The sequence below is a fragment of the Physcomitrium patens genome, chromosome 18 (genome assembly GCF_059467195.1).
Source record: "Physcomitrium patens ecotype Gransden chromosome 18, ASM5946719v1, whole genome shotgun sequence".
NCBI lineage: Eukaryota > Viridiplantae > Streptophyta > Bryopsida > Funariales > Funariaceae > Physcomitrium > Physcomitrium patens.
In genome coordinates, this window is record NC_143427.1 from 15678048 (window position 1) to 15698872 (window position 20825).

Below are 20825 nucleotides of genomic sequence, written 5' to 3' on the forward strand. Positions count from 1 at the left end.
CCGTATCAAGTTGTAACAAAACGATAAAAAAGGTGAAATAGCAAGGGCATGAAAGCTGTTGCTGATTGCATAGATGGTCTGGAAGAATTCATTAGAATTTTGAGAACTCGATCGGTGTGCACAATGCACACGCTAGGAGTGAACATCGAAGGTCGACTTTTCTTGGAACAAAATTTTCCTTCCTCTAAGGACTCTAACTCAATCGCGGGTCCCCCGCTAAATTTCGAACAAAGTTCTCCTGTCTCACTCACAAAAATTATGTCACCAAAAAATCTGCCGTATTCACACTCAGGTAATATACAGACGAGGCATAAACAGTATCCCTGGGCTAAGAGGGAGATGAAACTTACCTCTCGCTTACCAGGCAATGAAGGAGAGTCACCGTGCCGACAAGGGTCATCATCCATTCAGACACTACATGTCTACACCATTGTTGGTTGCAGGCGTTGATTTTTTGGAGTATCGGTGGCAGAAACATATTCCTGGGAGTGAAGCAACGAAGCGCAGTATATTTGAGATATCCCCTCGACAATGGAGACGTAGCGAGACAAAAATTTGCATACCAATGGCATTGTCGACGTTTTACTCGGGCCAATCAAGCCAATCGTTCGTCAAGTTTATTCTTGCGATGGATCATGTACTGGGCCAAGGCTGGATCGTGCTTTGAGAGTATGTTGGAGTCCTCAGCGAAGCACACATAATTAGCAGCTACAGCGCTCTCTGAGACAGCCATTGTCAAGTATGTCTGTGACAGCAACAACAAACGACATTGTTACGGAAGATGACTGCTGAAAATTCGATGTAGAAAATGTATTTATCTCCATCATGATTAAACCTGTACCGTAGGTACACTAATTTGATCAAGAAGAAGGTTTCATTTATAAATGACATCAGATACAGATCGGGTTTTATGGTTTTGAGCCGAACGGCATTGAAGGGGCTCACCACTAAAAAGCCAAGGAAGAACGAGATGATGGAGACACCAACTGTGAGATAACGGCGGGTTGCAAAAGACCAGCAGCCTCCAACCAGAGCTGTCACGACTCCTCCGATTATGCAACCAGTGAAGAGCACTGCGCCGGTTAGGTCGTCACTGACGAGCAACATGGTCTCCGTTTCCTGGAATATCCTCCATGTCTCTTTTGCGGACGTCGCAAAACTCTTCCCATGCAAACCCACCTGGAAATCCATGTGCACCCGAATCAGACGTTGCCTGGTTGGTATGAAATAAGATGCTAACAGAAGTAAGTGTGATACCAAATCAACGTCTGGACGGCTGCAAAGATGCGAAGATGGCTTCTAAGGATTCAAAAAATGACTCGCATACCCCCACGAAAGCCCATTTGTTGAAGTGTCTGATGAGATATTCCATCAGTCCAAGCAAACAATTCGTGCAGGAGAACAAGAACTCGTTTGAGCCTTGCTCGTTAGCTATGTGCTTAGCCTGCAAAGAAATACCAAAACTTTCAGATCCTACACAGAAGGAAGAATTTTGTCTGTTCTCCTTATTCCACCAAGTTGAGAAAGTAGTACGCTTGTTGTAAGACTTACTAGTGCATGAAGTGCAGTCACTGGGCCCACGAACATCGACCCAAGGCAGACACTTCCGAAAGAAACAGTCCATGCACGTTGGTATGATCTCAACACCGGAAAATGAGGCTTGTTGCCCATCTGCAAACACAAGGCATAATTCCCAGTAATGAGCTTCCAAAGACTCGAAACGACCAATGACTTCATAAATTAAATTCGAGTTCACTATTTTGACCACTTGTAAATAACGATTGTGCACCTCGTAGTAGTTAGTGCCTACAACGCCTGCAACAGTAACGTTGATGGTGTTACGAAGGACCTCAATGGACCATGCCAAGCTCACAACTAGTAACGCGACGTAGTATCCACCATAAGTAAAGCTTAGCGCTCCAGAAACTCCAAAGATCCATAAGGCAAGCCAAAACATTGCCAGGAACACCGTCCACACTGAGAGTATGTAGAGACTCTTGTATTCGTGGACAGCCAAAATTGCTTTTCTGAGCATGATTCCTGTAAACTCCATCCTGTCAGGGCCGCAATAGAACAATCATTAGCTGCAAAAGTCGAGTTGTGGGGTTTTGTGTCTTGACAGGCAAATGCAACCACATTACTCGAGGACTCCTCTCCAGCAAGCAAATTTCTTTGTGTCTAATGTAATATGAATGCTATACAACCCCGGGGAAGAGTAGGGAAGAGTTGCGATCATTACCGGTGCCTAACATGGTGCACATAAAGCCCCTGGAAAAGTGCTAACGCCAGGAAAAGGAGACCAACAAGGCCTTTGGCGGTTCCAGTGGAAAGCAGTATGATACCCAACAATCCTGTTGCATACAGAGGGTACAAAAATAATTACAAACTGCAAGAAAACATCCACAATCAGAGCAGTGATAACCTGGATTTGCACACCACGCGACTCAAATGCAAACTGGAATGCTCTATATCTGAATTTCCACCTCCACGGCGGATTATTCTAAAAAATACATGGAAATATTGTTGATCAAGAACAAAAGGTGAACATGCACTTGTCATAGAAAATTGCTGCAAGGAAAGTAAAAGCTAAGGGTTTGTCGATCGACACGTACCAGTACACAGAGTACCCAAATACAGGCTGATCTTGATCATGGGTGCTGGATGCGCACGGATGAGCGATTGCCAGATAAATGCAAACAACCACCCTGCGCCTGTTGCAACGGCAAGTTGAGGAGCCCAATGCTTCATGTTGTACAAACGTTCTGGGAGTAGCGGTGCAGGGGAATGAGCAAGAGCGTATGTGCGCACCAACTCTTCGTTTTGGTTTGTCTTTATCACGCCTCTTACCCCGAGATATATGCATACGCCAACACCAACCCAGAAATGCAAGATGAAGAGAAACCCCGCCCAGTAGTGTTTGCAAGCTTGAAAGTGTTTCCACTTCACGCGTCCGTGTTCCTGCAGAGCACTCCAGAAAAGTTCAACAAGAAAACAACGCTGCAGTGGTCCGAACGAACGCAGCAACTACAGTGATATTGATATAGAGAACTGACCGTGGTTGGAACGTAATAAACGTCTTTTCCTAATGAAGGAGGTCCAACTTCCATGTGCGTGGCGTAAGAAACAGCCCCTAAGTCTCCTCGACCTTCTATGTCCTTTTCTGGGGGATTTCCCTCAGGAAACTCATCCAGTTGATGATGTGCAGGCTTGTCAGGAGGACGGTCCTCAGTCTCGCAAGGCACAGGAACCACAAACTGAGGTTCTACGTCTGGTGGCTGCTGTTCGCGGGAGATGTCACGAGAAGTATCTTCCTGAGGTGAAGGAGGCGCAGCAACAGGCTCAGATGGCGTCGGAGGAATTTGAGAACCAACATCATCGGCAGGAGGGCGGGGTGGTGAGGCCGCTGTCTCTTTCGCGTTATCCTTTGGGGAGAGGGCAGCCGCTTGTTGTGGTGGTGACGCAGCTCGTTTCGGTGACTCTGGCCTGTGGGATTGTTGCTGAAGCTCAGAAGAGAGAGGAGGTTGAAGTCCTGCATCACTGGGAACTACAGTAGGTGGGTTCCTCTGGTCAGATTTCGGAGGGGGAGGAGGAGGAGGTCCATGATCATAAAGTGGCTCAGGTCTTTTCTCCGACGGAAGCTCAGGCCTTCTGCCAAACTCATGATGGCGCCTTTGTTCATATTCATGAGGAGCTCTGCGGTCCAATTCCGGAGGTCTTGGATCGATTTCTTGAACGGGTCTGTTGTCATACTGAGGCTGAGGTCTTCTGTCAAATTCTGGAGGATATCTTCGATCAAAGTCTGGAGCCTGTCTTCTAACAACCTCTGGAGGGTATCTTCGATTGAAATCTGGAGGCTGTCTTCTATCAACCTCTGGAGGATATCTTCGATTGAAATCTGGAGGCTGTCTTCTATAGACTCTCGGAGGATATCTTAAATCAAATTCTGGAGGGTGTATTCTATTAACTTCTGAAGGTTGCCATGGATCAAATCCATGAGGATATCTTCGATAAACTTCTGGAGGATGTCTTCGATCAACTTCTGGAGGATATCTTCGATCAACTTCTGGAGGATGTCTTCGATCAACTTCTGGAGGATGCCTTCGATCAACTTCTGGAGGATATCTTCGACCAACTTCTGGAGGATATCTTCGATCAAATTCTTGTGGATATCTTCGATCAAATTCTTGAGGATATCTTCGATCAACTTCTGAAGGTTGTCCTCCATCGAAGCCTGGTGGCTGTCTTCGATCAAATTCGTGAGGGTAACTTCGATCAACTTGTGGAGGATATCTTCGTTCGATTTCTGGAGGTTGCCTCAAATCGAATTCTGGAGGGTGCCTTCGATTTAATTCTGGAGGATGTCTTCCATCAAAGTCTGGAGACTGCCTTCGATCAAATTCTGGAAGATATCTTTTATCAACATCTGGAGGATGTCTTCGATCGAATTCTGGAGGTCCTTGGTCAAGGTAAAGCCAAGGCCGATTATTGAATTCCGGAGGTCTGAGTTCATGCTGAGGTTGAGGTCTGCGCCCGTAATCAAATTCATGCGTAGGTCTTCGGTGGTAATCTGACAGAGGGAATTCCTGCAGTGGCCATCTAATGCCATGCTCAGAGCCTCGCCCAGAATCGAATCTCCAGTATGATGGTCCTCTTCCGTAAACACATTGTGGAGGTGGTCTGAAATCGAATATAGAACCTATCAAATCATCTGGAGTGTAAGTCGGAGGAGATAGAGTTCTGGGGTACACTTCATACGGAACACCTCTGCGGTAGTCTTCACGAAGAGGGAAAGGTTGATACACAGGAACAGCTCTAAATAAGGGAGGTTTCCAATAGGGGTCGCTTGCTGGCGTTGTTCCTTCAAAGATATAATCTGGACCTTCTCTGGTTTGCAGAACCTGCAATTTTGGGAAGGAAAACATCCAATTCATACCAGGGGTGAAGGAAGACCCCAAAGAATCAGGCAAACTTACCGTCGCAACAAATAACGTGCATTTTTATCGCTGTTTCTTAGCCAAGGCAACTAACCTCTCAAAGTTGAAATCAATTAGAAATGTTTACACAGCAATGAGTTTACTAAAGGCAGCTGTTTATTGCTAGACTACTTGATTCCCTACAGTTAATTTTAAACTCATTCCGTGAAAGTAGTGTATGCAATGCAGCAGGTATGGAATTAAACAACTTGTTAGCGAATTGAGCTATCCAAATAATTCCACTAGCTCACACTCGTGACTTCATCGGATCAGAGGGTCACTCTTCGTCCCGGATGTCCTTTAAACCAGAGGCAAGAAACTAAGCACTGTAACTTTCACTCTTTCACAACCAACTCGTCACCTGGGTTCAACGAAGAAGAAGCACCGCCACAGAATAAGGCCCCAAGAATCTCAAATAATACGTTGGGGCTAATTGTTCAATCACGGAGCTGTGCGAAACTGTTGTCAAAACTAAATGATCATTCCCTGTGGCGAGACTCGAAATTTCAAATCATGTTGCCAAACGTTGAGTTGAACCAGCCCTCGCCAAGTAGTGTGATTGAATTTCTACTAGATGCATCATCAAAAGTGGAGTCATGGCAACTTACGTATTCATCCCGAGGAGCGTAGGGGCGCAATCGCTCATGTTCGTTGTAATACTCCATAGCCGCGTCCTGGTATTCAAACTCTTGGACTCTCAACCCTAGGTCAAGCATTAGGAGCAATGCCCTCTGATTCTGAATACAATCTGCAGGCACTTTCACGGTAAGCCATACTATCTTCGATGCTCACTTTAAAACCTGCAGGCTGTCGCTTCTCTACGGTCACGTGCTTCTCCGGTGGAAGATCTCTTAAGTGACGTAGCCATAGCGCACTGGTGGATTCCCACTTGACACATGACCCTTCTCAACTAATTCAATAATTCATTAAAGTATCGAGCGTGAGCTTCAGCTTGCAGTTGATCGTTCGTTAACCTTCGGAACAATGTGCTTCATACCAGTACCTGTGAAGAACGCTCGAAGTAAGTGATAAAATTGCTTGAAACAAGTTCCATATATCTATCCCTCTCCCTCTCGTCCCCCGACTGACATTATTCCTTCTCCCGCGCAGCCTTGGCTGTGAAGCTATAGAACAGACGTTAGCTTCAAGAGTAGGCACATTCTTTGTCCTGAAGAGAACCACAACTTGCGCAGAACAAAACCTGCCAATGATTCCAAAACAGGAAGACAAGTGCAGCAACTGCAGCACGCAAAGCTTGGTATCAACTACCGGCTTTTAAACACAACAATCAAGATCTGCCGAAGCTCTAAACGTCCTTGGTCTGCAACAAAAAATCTCAAAAGATTGCATGTACCTGAAGCATCCGCAGCAGCAATGCATCCACCGCAGCAGAAGAGTGCTAAAAACTGACAACAACAAAAAGCAAAGTTGGGTTCAGGCGGGAGATGACGAGAGAGGATCCAGCAGTCTTGGTGAAATACCTGGTGATGGCCAGGACGAAGAAGAAAGACACAGAAATTCTCCAACCCCACTGCGAAACCTGCACAGTACGTCGCCACCCACTCCGAGTCCAGGCCGGGCTGTGCACGACACCACCGCCACCAGGTCTGAGTTTTAACAGCTGCAATGAGACAACACGCTCTCGCTACACACTCCCACATTGCAAAATCACGCTTTGCCGTCACTGCGGCTAGCTTTGCCAGGTCGCATAGCTCGCTCTTCGCCGTCGACGTGAGCTTTATTCATATTCGAAGTCAAGGTGTCAGTGTTTCAGTCTGGCGTCCGGAGTACTCATGGTGCATCACAAGAGTAACTCTGATTCTCGGGCTTGTGCTCTCATGTCTTCAGCTTTTGAAAATGTTCATATAATCATATAATATAAATTAAATAAACGTTGTTTTGTTCTTTTGTCTTCTTGTTCAGTAGGAGATCAATCTTTATGTGGAAGCAGATTTCAAATCTAAACCATCAGGATATTCATTTTGTTTGATTAATTTGGTTCATATTTAAGCGAGTGCATGGAATCTCATTATATGTAAACTTTTTGCTCTTGTAAATATGTTTTTCCTTGACCTTCTTTCTATTGATTGTTGGTGGCAATGGTACTACCTTGTTATTGCATGATGTGATAAATTGTAGATATTCTTTGATAAAAATTGCTCCAATTGTAGCAATTTCTTATTGATATTTGGCTTCTTTGTTGTCCATTCACTATATTCTATTCTCTTGGGCAGGAGGGGTTGTTAGATTCATTGCAAGTTGGTCCACTGTTGCAAAGAGCTGGATGTGGCATCGACCATATGTTATCAATTTGGTGAAGATGGATAGCAAATTTTATCAAGAGTAATTATATTGGCGGCACCAATGTGCCAAGTAAGAGGATCTCATCTAGAGAATATTGCCTTGTTTATTTATATGTCGATTAAAAGTGTTATTTTTTGGCATTGATTATCTAAGGATCTATAGTGAATTTTACACCATGCTTCTTGCTTTATTTGTATAATTGTCTTTTAGGCCTTCTAAAGAATTTTTTTCAATGTGAAAGGAATCACAATCCATATTGAAGTTGCATTTTGTACACCATATAAGCTATAAGATTAGATTTTTCAGTATCATCCATGGAATTTCTTTAGAAATTCAAATCATGGAAGTAAGGTTGGTTTCTTGTAGTGAAAAAGGATCACAGTTCCCATATAGAACCTTAATCCATGGTATGATGGGGCTTAAGGTGGCCACTCTTTGGAGTAGATTAAAACTCTCACATGTTGGTTTAATAGCCGAGGAGTTCCAAAATATATGTTGTATTGTCTCTATTTTCTTGCAATTGTACAATTTGCAGTTGGAATCCATTTCGATAACCTTGTGCCAATAATTTACTAGAATGCCTTTGGTTAGGGTCAACCAACTCATGGCGAACACCTTCTAAGAAAGCTAAGAGTGCCAAAAAAATTTATAAAAGAGTTTGTATTGTACATTATTGTAGTTTTATTATTAGAGTAGGCTTTGATCTTTGAAAGGCGTAGATGAGCAAGTAATACCGATCTGGTATCCTAGCTTGGATGTATAATTATTAATGGTCTGATCTGGCTTCATATTGTGAGGCTTCCATATCCATTTTTTAAGGTCAAATGTAAGCAATTGGAGACCATTCATAATATGTTAGGCTAGCAAACTAGACTATTTGAGTTAAATTCAATGCATACATTCTAATTATTTTTAATGGCAATGCAGACACCTTAGAATTCATCATCTTTGAGTTAAAATAATTCATGTTGCATTGCTTCTAACTCTTTTGAAATAAGTACGATATATTTTGTACCATAGAGTATATCATTGTTGATCCTGTATATGACATAAATTTCAATTATGCTATCTTGTATGTCAAGAATCTACCAATCTTGGGATGAATAAAATTGTGCTTAATCTAGATACTAGGAAATTTGTGGTATGAATTGATAATATTGAAGGTTTGCATTTTGGCTTCCAATTCTATAGTGGAGTCTTAAGGATATGAACCAATTCTTTTGGTGTTCATCTTAGATATCTTTTAATTTGTGAATTTTTTTGAATGACTAGTTTATCAATCTCTCATCCTTGTTAGAGCTCCATGTTCTTCTTTCTACATCTATTAAGCATAGATTACTATAAAGAGGTTACTAGAGTATTTAATCTTAGTGTTGTATAGTAAGGGAAGTGAGGCCACTCATTATACTTTGTTAGGTAAAGTAGATGTTTTTTCAGAGTTATGAGCCTATGATGATAACTGATATGTTGTCCATGATTAAATATATACTAAGATACCAAATGCTGTAATGTTTAGTTCATGTCATTTCTATTCTATGGCATAGTAGTATTTTTCAAGGTTCTAGTTCCAAAGTCAAGCCTTTAGTGACTAATTTGACAAGGAAGGCTTTTTCTTACATTATTGGATCAAAACATTTTAGCCCTCTATTTTGTATTGGTTTTATAATAGTATTCCTTTTGACCTTTGCTCTAGCTACTTCACTTGTAATGCCTTTCCACAGATAGTTATAGATTAGTGCCCAGATTTGCTTGAAGTTCTTGTTTTTAAAATTTATACACAAAACCAAGTACCAAATTGAAGCAAAAATAATTTGATTGATAATTAGTAGTTTGTCGGCTAGTAAAAGTTTTTAAAGGCCCCACTGGGCAAAGTATTTTGTGAAATTCTAGAATATTTTATTATTCTTATTTTTATCTGTTATCTTGTAACTAATAGAAAAACCAAGATACATAATGGTTTGATTTCTATTTTTTAAATCGGATTTAGATCTTTGCTCAATTATCATTATTGTACATGGGAGGCTATTGATATGATGTATGTTTTGTACCAATTGGCCTTGATTATTGATGCTTGATAATATTTGGTGAATATAGTCATTGCTCTTATGAGATTTTCTAGGATATCTTTTAGGTATAAAGTAGCATCGTTAGCAAACATTTGATTATTAATTATTATATTAAATAGTAATATAAATCCTAGTATGTCCCATTCTAGATCTTTAAGCATTTAGTTCAATATATCTACTAAAAATAAAAATAAGTAAGATGCCAAGGAGCAAACTTGACAGATAGAGTATTCTAAAAAAAAGATAGGATCATATTGATTGTTGATAGTCATTGTGGTGGCGGCTTCTTAGTTGATAGCCATTAAGGTACTGATCCATGTGTTGGAGAATCCAATTTTGACTAAAGCTACTTCCAAGAAGCTCTAATTGATATGATCATATACTTTTCTGAAGTCCAATATCACTAATAATAAGTCTTATTGGCTCTCTTCAACCCAATCTATAGCCTCCACAACTAGAAATACATTATCAAAAAGGTAGTGTCTAGCTACAAAGCTAGTTTATGATCTGTGAATCTAATATGGGGGATTTGAAAGAAGTCAATTTTTTAATATTTTAGCTAGAATTTTATAAATTGTGCTCAAAAGAGAGATCAACTTATAGTTATGAATGAAGGATCTATCTCCTTATTTTGGAATTAAGATTATTTAATTAGTATTAAGTTCACATGGAAGTATATTGGTTGTAACTACTTCTTTAGCTAGTTGAAGTAAGTTCAATTGGATTTCCTTCCAATACAATTGGACGAATTCTATTGAAATGAGATCAATGTTGGGTGTTTTTCTAGTATAAAGCCCTTTTGTTACTATAATTAATTCTTATACAATGATTTGTTTTTCAAGCTCTTAATTTTGTTGTTGAATTACTTTGTATGGCACTTCAGCTAAGCAATCTATTCTAGTCACTTTATTATTGTTAACCAAGGTATCTTGATTATATAAGCTTTCGTAGTATTGCCTTGCATATTGGACCATATTTGTTTATTGGATGTGTATTTTCTTTTGGTCATTGAACTTGCAGATTTTGCTTTTTTTACTTTTTTACTTTAAAGTAATAAAAAAACGTTGTCTCTTATGCAACCCAAAAGTTGGAATGTATATTATTGGTGTAATATCCTGTTGTAGCCTATATTGATTTTTTGAGTGTTGAAGCAATCAATAGTTTCTTTTCCTGCCATGTAAACTTTGAGTTGGGCTTTTTATATGATTTAACTTCACAAGAGCTACATAGAGTGACCTAGTAGATCTGATTGTCCTTTGATTTGATTGTGGATCCTTGATTGGGGTTGTAATATTTGATTGGTCTTTCTTACTTGCAATCCTTGTTTGGTTTTGATGTAGAGTAGTTACGAACATGGTATGTAGTGCTTCGACATCTATTGTATTGGATGGATAAACTACTATATTTGACATAGTATTCCATTTGTGTTCCATCTTATAGGTCTAATATGCTTACTTTGATTGGTAGAGTATCTATATCCATTACCAAGATGTGTATTTGAGGACCGACTACTTTTTCTCAATATTGGTTTTTAGTGACAATCCATACGATTTCCTTTAAATTGGTTGACAATTTTTGATAAAATTTGTAGTGTTCAAAATAAAGTAGGAAGGCCATGGATTTGTATCCATGCTAGATGGACCAATTCCTATTCTACATCATTACTAATTTTGGAATTAAAGTTGGAGTGCCATGGAATGAAACAAACTTCAGTTTGATTAATATGGTGTTGTTTGGAAAGAGTGTGGATCCTAACTTTGTCCTCTACAAAGAACATTTTGAAGAAGTTACCTCCTAACATGGATAGTAATAGGAATGAATAATAAAGGATTTTTTGGATCCACTCTCTCAATAATTGTAATCTTTAATTCTGAGAAACATGTCTGATTAAGGCTTTTTGACACATGCGATCTGCTCCATCATTTAATTCTTACAGGATAGTATGAAATAGCTTAATTTTCTTGACGTTGTTTTGTATTAGCTTATAGTCTCTTAACTCTTGGGATGTAATTCTATAGACTGTTAATATGGAATTTGTATCTAGCTTAAATTTACTTAAGATGTTATGTAGATCTTTGTCCACTATTGCTTGATAGGCTAGTCCAAGTTGTTAGTTGGCTTAGATAAATTATTCAATGTCTATCCAATGACTCTTTAGAAGTTGTTTGAAGTTGTGAAAAGCTTGCACCACAAAGTTATTTACTACTGCTTTCAACTTCATATCTTTATTAGCAATTATGTCTTCCATGATGGGATCAAGGAATGTAGGTACTATTGTTTTTTTAGTAGAGTATGGAATGATGTTGTTTTGAGGATGTATTTTCTAATATTAAGAAAGTAGGTTGATGTTGTTTTGCAACAAGATGGTTTTCTACTACAATTTGTGTTGCTACTATTATAGTTGATGTTTAAATGTTTTTATAATGAAGACAATGAATTATCCTTTTGATATCCTTCTTGCAAATATAAGCCTCTTTGCTATTAACATTTTGTACTACTATCTATTATGTCCCAAATAAAATAATTTAAAAAAATAATAAAAATAATTTTATTTTTTTACAATAATTTAAGGTTTTTCTCTCTCTTGCTCTCTTTTTCTTTATATATTCTTTAGTACATGATTTCAATTCATTCAATTAAAAAAAAAATGAAATAGAAAATAAAAAATCTATATATTTAGTGAAATTAATTTAATTAAAAATATCATATATATACCTCTGAAATATGTTGAAATATCAAGAATATCCTTATATTTCCTGTAATAGCAAATTTATCCCTCTTTTTTGTAATAATATCAAAAAGTAAAAAAAATAAAAATGTGAAACTACGCCCGACCTAATTGTCGCAAAAAAATTGGCGTGCCCTTGCGTACGTATGTAGACTACTACACTGCCATTTTTGGCAAATAGATGAATTCAAGCGAGTTTTCAAACACAGAGGATAAACTAGGGGGGCGAGGCAGAAACCATGTAATCCTTCACAAAACTCATTGTCACGCTGTTAATGAATGAGATTGAGCGAGATAGCAAGAGCGAGAGCTTCAATCTGACCATCAGGGACTCCATCCCTGCAACGCAAGATGTAACAACATCTGGAACTAGTGAAGAGTGCCACTGAATTATGATGCGATGAAACCGATGACAACCTTATTTACTCATCTTGTTGAAACTACACACTCCGCATCAGGTCCATGTGATTGGATTTTTTTTTGACAATGACATTGCAACCATGATCTGCAAATCATGAAGAAAACTAAATCTAAAACAAATTGCACCGTTTGCAAATATTTATGAATGCTACTCTCACTTCATACAGCTCTTTTTACTTTCTCTAAAGATTTTGATTTGATATCCTTCTGTTTCTTTTCAACTGGAACCTAGTTTGTAAAAAAGAAATTTGATAACGTTAAAGTCACCTTCACATAAGTCGAAGCTAGTCAATTCAATGGCAAAAAATTGATAGAACCTAGTTTGTAAAAAAAAAAAAATTGATAATGTTAAAGTTACCTTCACATAAGTCGGAGCTAGTCAATTCAATGGCAAAAAATTGATAATTTTGAAAGTAGAAATGCATGCTCTTTTGAAGAGCATGGTCGTTCAAACTTTCGGTGATGAATTACAGATGAGATAATACTCAAAACCTTTGATGCAATTATCATGCAGGCGATTTCAACATTAAAATTGCAATAAACTTATATGACCTTAAATAATAGGCCATGAAGCAGGAACATTTGAATATGTAAATGAGATAGATCAAAGATAACGGAATTAGAAAAAAAATAATGGCCAAAGAACCATTCACTTATAGATCACAAAAATAAAGGGATATAAACAATCCGAGGCGCTCAAACAGTGCTTGACGTATTGTGTTACATAAATTTTCAGACGTTAATTATTATAGCTCATTCTCCAGCTTTCTCTTCAATCAGAAAATAATATCAGCAGTGCTAATAACTGGAGACAGAAAGAGAGTTCAAGATAGAGTATTTGAACCTACACGCCATCAGGGGCGCTTCCATCACCAATGCTACAAGCACAGCAGCAATTAGATTTTGTTTTCTTCATGATTTGCAGATCATGGTTGCAATGTCATTGTCAAAAAAAAATCCAATCACATGGACCTGATGCAGATTGTGCAGTTTCAACGAGGTGAGTGAACAAGGTTGTCATCGGTTTCACCGCATCGTAATTCAGTGGCACTCTTCACTAGTTCCAGATGTTGTTACATCTTGCGTTGCAGGGATGGAGTCCCTGATGGTCAGATTGAAGCTCTCGCTCTTGCTATCTCGCTCAATCCCATTCATTAACAGCGTGACAATGCGTTCTGTGAAGGGTTACGTAGTTTCTGCCTCGCCTTCTAACTCATCCTCTAGGTCTGGAAACTCGCTTGAATTCATCCATTTGCCGACAATGGCCAGGTAGTAGTCTACGTACGTATGCAGGGTCCGCCAATTTTTCACGGCAATCAGGTTGTGCCCAGTTTCATTTTAAAAAAGACTTTTTGTGATAGCTTATCAAGTTGAAGGGTAGTTTCGATATTATTACAAAAATGAGGTGTAAATTTGCTATTATCAAGAATACCCTTGTATTTTCCCTTTATTTAACTCATTTGCACTTCGAAGTCTTCCGTGTCAACAGTCTTCGACATTATATTTGGTGATTGGAACTGCCACAGTTGTGCGGCATCACATAACCCAGTCATTCGGGCAAGTTCAGAGCGGCACGGCAGAGGGAGGGAGGGCGGGGGGGGAGGGAGTCGTCGCCGCCATGGGAAGCGCAAGCGCAGGCATCGCAATTGCAAGGGGGGAGGGAAACACTGTGGAAGCGCCAGCAGTGAAGACCAGTAAGGCAGTACAACAAAGTTAAAGGACGGTACCGTAAAAAAATAATCCAGCATGTTGGGGATTCAGGAAGAAAGGTGGGCCGGGGGATGTGCCGGGGTGGTGGTGGTGGTGAAGATTCACACCCTGCCATGGCATGTCCTTGATGAGAGAGTAGTGGGTGGCAGTGAAGCCTGTGTATGAGCCCATCCTACTTCCACTGCTACTACTACCCCCCCCCCCCCCCACGAAGATCATCGGATGCGTGACGCAACAGCTGTAGACATCGCGGTCATAGACCTCCTCCTCCTCCTCCTCCTCGTGAGATTCGGGCACAGACAGACACGGTACAGGCAACCACGTTCGCTTGTTGTTCGGATATGATTCTGCCTGATTCGAGCGTTTCGCGCCGCTTGTCTCGTCTGGTAGTGTGGGTTCCGTTCCGTTCATGACCATCGCCAGCAAACGCCGCTTGCGTTTTGGGTCTCGCAGGAATTGATCTGGGATGCGTGGTTTGATTGATTGGGGGGTGGCTGGGATGTGTTTCTGAAAATGTGGCGAGAGGGCTGCGATTTCCTGATGGGTTGTGCTCTGTAGGGAGGTTGAATTGATTTTAGAGGTGGGTTCCTGCGCGTGGTAGAATTGCGCTCGGGGTATGTAGAGGAGACTGGATTACGCTTTTGAATTGGGGTGGCGGGGATCCCGACCTAAATTTTTTTGCGAGAGTTCCGATAATGTGGCCTCAGCTCGCGTGTGATAAGGTTTGTGCGACATGGGTGATGAATCCCGCAGGCTTGAGAAATGACAAGTCACATGTGGCCGTCGTGACTGTGAGTGCTTTTCCAAGGGCAATGCTGCGGCAGTGGGAATGGCACAGGTGTTTGGTGCATGCGGCGAGGTATAGGACGCGCAGAAGGCATCTTGCACTGGGCCGATTCGCTGCTATGAGTGGGAACCAGGCAGCGGAGATTGAGCAATCCAAATCGATCAGAAATCTGGACGGGGAAGGAAGTGCTGATTTGAGAGGGGAGGACCGTTTGCTGTCCTCCGTGGGGACAGCTGCCCTGGCTCCGGCCTCGTTTCGGGATTGGTATTTGGCTGACAAGCAGCTCGTGGTTGTTTCTGTTGTTGGTTTCGCCGTATGTTTCTCCTCACCTCATCGCAGAGACATCCAGTTGGCTTTGTTATTATTCGTTTGTGATTGTAGTTTAAATTGCCGAATTAGCTCTTTGAGTTTTCGTGCCAGTGTCAAGTCCGATTGGGCGAATCGCGAGTATTCGCGTAAACTACGTTTGACCGAATGGAGTGTGGGAAGTCATTGTACAATTCTAAATATTTCGAGGGCTACCACCTTGTACTGTGATTCATATGGCATGTCCTTATGTTTACAGACTGCGGGATTTATGGCCATTTTGCTTGCAGCGGCTGTTCCAAGTCTGTTGGTAAACTTCTCTCGAATTGAAATTTTTCGCTCATGGTACATTTCTTCAGGATTTTCGGTATGGAGTCTAATCTGTCTATTTTGAGCTACACGGTGGATCTGTTGATAGTCGTTGGAGCACAATTCTTTGTTGCCGTCATACTTATCCTCTGGTTTTTTGGCGACATTTTCCGCCATGGCTTCACTCGTGATAACAGGCAATCAAGAAGGCGGCGGAATCACTTGAGAAGCTGGCTGACACAGCGAGGGAAGAGCTGCCTGGCACCATGGCGGCTATTAGGTTGTCAGGCATGGAGATCAGCGACCTCACAATGGAGCTCAACGAGTTAGGGTGTGTACCCCTTAATCACATAAACTCCAACTTCAGAACACAAGCAATCAATATAGGCAGTTGGGAGAATAAAGGAAACGTGGATTGCAGCCATGCAATTATTGTGCTCAATCGTTCTTACTGGATGCACACCTTACCTTGGATTTTTTTTTTTTTTTAAAATCGCATTTAATTAATGATTCACAAGCACATCCGGTTAGTCCGTAGTTGTCAAACTAAAGAATGTCTGCATTTCCTGAAAATGATGATGCCGACAGCATAAGGGCGGTCGCATTGTGGATAATTGCAAGATTTATAGCTTGCCCTAACTTTACTGATCATCCAGGCAAGAGATTTCTAAGGGAGTTCGAAGTTCAACACGTGTTCTTTCATCTACGGGGTCTGGGATGCGGCAAGGAGGTGGTGTTGCTTCTAGTGGTGAGAACTGATTTGTGCTTTCGTACAGCTGTCATAAGATGACATAAATCCTAAAAAATATCATGCACAAAGATGAAACGCAATGGTATAACGTACATCATGCCGCTCTTTCAAGACAGCAATGTCAGAGCTCATCTTTTCAAACTGTGAGTGGTAAATCTGGATCTTTCTATGGTTTATTATCTGCCATATTTCCCACTTCTGCGTGCTTCGGAATTTTATATTGAGATCTCGTTATTGGCATTGTGTGCAAGGGTATCCGGATACTTAAAATGGTTGTTTAGTATGGCAGGAACAGGCGGTTCTTCCAGTGCAAGCAATGCAACTTCAAGTGGCTCCGACCGTAAAACGAGCGCATGAAAGTCTTATCCAAACTCGAGTAGTTGCCCACAACTTGCAAGTTCTGTGTCGGTTCTCAACAGACTAGAGCTGGATCAAAGGCCTCAATGATCGACATCCATTGCGCTCGTTGTCTTTTCCTCTGGAAGTAGATTTGACGCAGGATAGAAGTTAGTTCTGCATTTGCCGATCCCGTCAGCGAGAAGGGCTATCTGAGGATTGTGGTGGCCTTTGCTACTCTAGGGTCGTAAATGATTTGTTTGGAGTGTGCAATTTAACACATGGTGGACTTTTTGTTCCAAATTTGGGTCTTGTAATACATTCTGGAGGAGTGCATTGTAATCTAAAATCTGCGGCGCTCAATTTACTCACTTTCCTAGTGGTTGCCGACCAGTGGTCTGATTTTTTTCGCGATTGTCTTTGAAAACTTCGCATGTGATTTAGTTTTCATCTTTTTGTGTAACGTATATGAAACAGTATTTCTGTATACGTACTAAAGACGCTTTGTCTGTGTACTGTTTCTCAATTGCATTGTTCCTGCTAGTATTGAATTTAATTTCGCTGCCGCTTGCAGGGTGCCACTTCGAGATTGTGGTGAAATGCCTGCACCTCCCAAACGGTCTTTAATTTTTTTGATTAGAGAGATTTTTTTTCATGCTACCACTCGGTTTATTGTGAATGTACCTAATCATTCTACATCAAGCGTATACATCATTTGACCTAATCTTTGTGGCGTATTGAGCCTTCCACCCTGCAGGTTGCTAACAAATTTCGGAAGTTGTGAACGTATTTATTATGAGCTTATTAATGCTGTCCACTCATGACGTGAAGTTGCATTGGAATTGGAAAGCTACTGTACCTTTTGTAATTACCAATTTGTGCTCTGTCCATGGGATAGATGGCATCGAGTGCAGCATCGTTTGAGTATATCTGCGCAACCTGTATATGTCTGAGTTCTATGCGTGTTCTCATGAGAAAATCGGTTGAACTTGCTGGACTTGCCTTGTGGCAGTTGTGATTGAGCTTTGTTGCACAGACGATACTTGACTTGCGTGTTGCGTGTATTTGGGAGTTGATACGAGAGCATTGAAGCAGGAGATAATTCACAACCTTGTTTAAAATTCTGACAGTAGATTAATGTCCTAGCTTCAGCGCTTGTCACTCTATTTCGAATGTCGAGGATTAGTTACGTAATTTGGTTTAATTGCCGCTTTGAATTTAGCTCAAGATGTACTGTGCAGTTTCCTCAGTGAACGCATTCTTTTATAGAGAATTTCTTTGTGTGACTAAATTTTACGAGAGTCATAGATAGAGCTCCAAAACACTTGCATGAAGAAGCCCTGGGTAGGACTCTTGCATGGATAGAGTTGGATGATGTGTCGTGCTCAAGAGGTGCAAGGAGTACGTTACCATGACTCATCGATGGGTAGTGCCAACCTCATCGTATGTTCTATTACCCTCACATGCCTCATTTTCATGAACTGCAAGGGTTCTGATGTGCAGGTTTGAAACAAGGCGACACACTAAAACCTAATTCCAGCGCCAACTCGAAGTTCGGCAGAACCGGAATAATCCAAGCTTAATTGCTGCATGTGCCGGGTAAGATTTTAAGAATTGCCATTCGATCGCAGTAAGAGAATTTAGTAATCTTCTGGGCTTCAAGTGATTTTTGCTTTCTCTAGGGGTATGATACTTACTGTTATTTACATCGATTTTCTTCAACTCTCGTGGCTTAATTGCTTGATATGACCTTAGGGTTGCAGGATTCGTCGGAAAAGGACACCGAAGTGCAGAGAAGGAAACGGAGTTTGAACCCCAATGTAGCAGACCGGCATGGATCTCCACGTCATATAGTTAGATTATATTCACTTCATTAGCTGTGTCCTAGTACCAAAATCCAATTCGGAAAAATTAAATTAAAATCGCATGGCTTCGACCTCATCTGAGCATGAGACAAGGGTTGTGATCACCTCTGAGGACGAGCAAATCAATCGCTCTGAGGTGATTTATTACACAGAGAGGCTGAAAGAGTATTATGACCGTTCAGATAACGATGTAATGTCCACGATCGCAACTGAAAGCAAGGCAAAGTATCTCGACCAGCTCAAAGTCCAGCTGCAAATAGGGGATGACCCACCTAACGGAGTTGTTCACTTCGATCCCGACCCATCAGCAATAAGTAAGACGCTGCACCAACTGGGAAAGGAAGACTTGATAAATCTTATAATGAACTTGGCCAAGAGGTGGGAAGAGGGCGGAAATCCTGCGGAAATTGAAGGTCTTCTCAACAAAGTTAGAGACACATTTTCTTGAAACCCTCCTTGTATGCATTGCGAGCTTTGTGAATCATTTCTGACTTAGGTGGATGATGAGACATGGCTAACAAATCACCTATGACTTCTGGATTCTTGGCAGTTAAATGGGATTGGAAGAGTCTTAGCTTTTGAATATGGTTAGTTGGTCACTCATCTCATAATCATAGCATGTCTACTATAACGGGGTTCTGAAAATAGCGTGTTTAATGTGGCAGGCTTCGTCTGCTCTTGCTGCTAAATCAACGACTCAACGTGAATTAACGGGGATTGATAGGATTCTGAAAGATGGCCTTCTTGCATTCTTGGATAAGATTAGACAGCATCTGCCCAACTGGCCTGCTCAGGTAACTCGTGCCATCGTCTTGGCACCATTCTACTTCTTTCAAGCATAACCACATTGTCCTCTGGTAACTGACTCGATTGGCTGCACTCATCCTGTATAGTATCGGCATCCGATCCTTCTAGAATTCTCCAACAGAGGTGGTACAATCCAGCCGGTTGTGCCTCCATGACCCCTCGCCTCGTCTGTTGCAATGCAGGTGGTTAAGTTCAAAGGACTAACCTATGATGCTAAAGTCACAGGTGCGAAACTGGACTATGAAACTGTTGGCTCAATCGTTATGAAGTGTGCCAGCTGTGGTGGTTGTGCTGGCAAACAACCTCTACAAAAGTTTACTATCCTCGACAACTGCACTGGCTACTTGATGCCAGGGACATTGACACTTGTGTGTGGACCTCCGGGCTGTGATAAGTCTTAATGATGGGATCACGCATATCAGGCCGTTTCTTCGAGATTATTACATTTCACAGAATGTGGTAGCCCTTGAGGAATCATAGCAATTCAGATCTTTACATTTAAACTCCAGAAAGCCCTACTTCAAAATTTACATCAAATGAGGTCAGAATCCTTTCCATGCACAGTCAAGGTCAGTTTCCAGACTCTTACTGACAACCAATTTTATGTAAGATTTTCCTATGATGTGGATTCTTTCTCGTTTCTGGCAAAAGTATTAAGTATGAATGTCCATTGTCAAATACAGTAGAATTTTTTTTTCGCGTATGTTATGATTCTGTTGTGTAGTAACACCAGTTTGTGCTGTGTAGGCACATATCCGGTGTATTTTCTTGATGAAATTAGCACGGGACTCGATAGCTCTGCAACTTACGACATAGTTTCAGCCTTTCGTACCATGGCCAGGATGAGGCGTTACACGTGTCTCTTTTCCCTTCTTCAGCCCGCTCCAGAAGTTTTCAACCTTTTTGACAGGTATTATGCTTACGAAGGCCAATACTTTCAGCATTTCTATCTAAAGACACAGTTGTTTCATAGAACACAAGTTCTGCATGTTTTATCCTGAAGTTATTGCTTAACTTTAGGATGTTGAAGAATCCTGGTTCTCCCGTTGTACTCTTTCTTATCATACTGTAATCTATAAAGAAACTGGCCGTTATTATAAGCTCTGATACAATCCTGAACACCCTGCGTTATGAAGACTTATCGATGAATTGTGTATCCACCACTGCAGGGTAATCATCATGCACGAAGGTCGCATAATATATCAAGGACCACGGGAAGACGTGTTGGTCTATTTTGCTAAATTAGGGTACGTAACTGAGATATTCGCAGGATATGCCCAGTTACATACCCTAACTAATATCTTGTGCACATCCTACTTTATTCTTGGTACTTACGTGTCGGTAGGATTCTCTGACATGGGGATGATGTCGCTTTTCTTGCCAAACCTATTTCATATTCGAACAACGGTGATAGTATTTCATTAGTGAATAAGCCTTTGGGTTTGAAGATTTTTGATGTTGAA

General features: G+C 40.9%; 3 protein-coding genes and 1 long non-coding RNA gene across 15 annotated transcripts; 2 read left to right on the forward strand and 2 right to left on the reverse strand.

Annotated features, from left to right (window-relative positions):
* Nucleotides 1–58: 58 nt before the first annotated feature.
* On the reverse strand, nucleotides 59–6674 carry LOC112294979 (uncharacterized). Of its 2 annotated transcripts, none has more exons than XM_024546011.3 (10): nucleotides 6455–6674; nucleotides 5582–5976; nucleotides 3054–4898; nucleotides 2613–2958; nucleotides 2240–2351; nucleotides 1790–2054; nucleotides 1552–1671; nucleotides 1328–1444; nucleotides 946–1179; nucleotides 59–745 (listed from the first exon to the last, which is right to left on the reverse strand). In XM_024546011.3, exons 2-10 carry the CDS (start codon nucleotides 5687–5689, stop codon nucleotides 596–598), a joined length of 3297 nt encoding a protein of 1098 aa, XP_024401779.1. In that variant the 5' UTR covers nucleotides 5690–5976; nucleotides 6455–6674; the 3' UTR covers nucleotides 59–595. The 2 variants fall into 2 exon arrangements, with proteins under 2 accessions (XP_024401779.1, XP_090100535.1); XM_090244409.1 differs by having other exon boundaries at nucleotides 5582–6212; nucleotides 6455–6632.
* Nucleotides 6675–14283: 7609 nt separating this feature from the next.
* LOC112295329 (uncharacterized) lies at nucleotides 14284–17061 on the forward strand. 7 transcript variants are annotated; one of them, XR_012219528.2, is made up of 5 exons: nucleotides 14284–15301; nucleotides 15554–15639; nucleotides 15801–15934; nucleotides 16260–16351; nucleotides 16636–16654. XR_012219528.2 is itself a non-coding variant. In XM_024546761.3 (5 exons), exons 1-5 carry the CDS (start codon nucleotides 14897–14899, stop codon nucleotides 16709–16711), a joined length of 750 nt encoding a protein of 249 aa, XP_024402529.1. In that variant the 5' UTR covers nucleotides 14290–14896; the 3' UTR covers nucleotides 16712–17061. The 7 variants fall into 7 exon arrangements, 2 of the variants coding, with proteins under 2 accessions (XP_024402529.1, XP_024402528.1); XR_012219527.2 differs by having other exon boundaries at nucleotides 14285–15301; nucleotides 16260–16497; nucleotides 16644–17061; XR_012219526.2 differs by having other exon boundaries at nucleotides 14285–15301; nucleotides 16644–17061.
* Nucleotides 16648–17687, reverse strand: LOC149987495 (uncharacterized). Its single transcript, XR_016498382.1, has 2 exons — nucleotides 17550–17687; nucleotides 16648–17293 (listed from the first exon to the last, which is right to left on the reverse strand). It is a non-coding gene; the product is annotated as an uncharacterized LOC149987495 (long non-coding RNA).
* LOC141046495 (uncharacterized) lies at nucleotides 17289–20253 on the forward strand. 5 transcript variants are annotated; one of them, XM_090244419.1, is made up of 5 exons: nucleotides 17309–17614; nucleotides 18194–18289; nucleotides 18446–18982; nucleotides 19221–19349; nucleotides 19545–20253. In XM_090244419.1, exons 3-5 carry the CDS (start codon nucleotides 18617–18619, stop codon nucleotides 19761–19763), a joined length of 714 nt encoding a protein of 237 aa, XP_090100545.1. In that variant the 5' UTR covers nucleotides 17309–17614; nucleotides 18194–18289; nucleotides 18446–18616; the 3' UTR covers nucleotides 19764–20253. The 5 variants fall into 5 exon arrangements, 4 of the variants coding, with proteins under 4 accessions (XP_073396841.1, XP_090100545.1, XP_090100546.1 ...); XM_090244420.1 differs by having other exon boundaries at nucleotides 18454–18982; XR_016498381.1 differs by having other exon boundaries at nucleotides 17312–18289; nucleotides 19545–19903; nucleotides 20110–20246.
* Nucleotides 20254–20825: the final 572 nt, after the last annotated feature.

Bases quoted from the DNA above. Each gene is read 5' to 3' on its own strand.
- LOC112294979 (XM_024546011.3), bottom strand. From the start codon at position 5,689: ATGCTTGACCTAGGGTTGAGAGTCCAAGAGTTTGAATACCAGGACGCG. The intron at 1,445-1,551 runs GTAAGTCTTACA...ATTTCTTTGCAG, and splicing joins TGACTGCACTTCATGCACTA to GCTAAGCACATAGCTAACGA. The intron at 746-945 runs GTGAGCCCCTTC...TTGCTGTCACAG, and splicing joins TCTTCCTTGGCTTTTTAGTG to ACATACTTGACAATGGCTGT.
- LOC141046495 (XM_090244418.1), top strand. From the start codon at position 18,617: ATGGCTTCGACCTCATCTGAGCATGAGACAAGGGTTGTGATCACCTCT. The intron at 18,983-19,220 runs GTTAGAGACACA...TTAATGTGGCAG, and splicing joins TTGAAGGTCTTCTCAACAAA to GCTTCGTCTGCTCTTGCTGC. The intron at 19,350-19,544 runs GTAACTCGTGCC...GTTGCAATGCAG, and splicing joins TGCCCAACTGGCCTGCTCAG to GTGGTTAAGTTCAAAGGACT.
- LOC112295329 (XM_024546760.3), top strand. From the start codon at position 14,897: ATGTGGCCTCAGCTCGCGTGTGATAAGGTTTGTGCGACATGGGTGATG. The intron at 15,302-15,553 runs GTATGTTTCTCC...TTATGTTTACAG, and splicing joins TTTCTGTTGTTGGTTTCGCC to ACTGCGGGATTTATGGCCAT. The intron at 15,935-16,259 runs GTGTGTACCCCT...CTGATCATCCAG, and splicing joins ATGGAGCTCAACGAGTTAGG to GCAAGAGATTTCTAAGGGAG.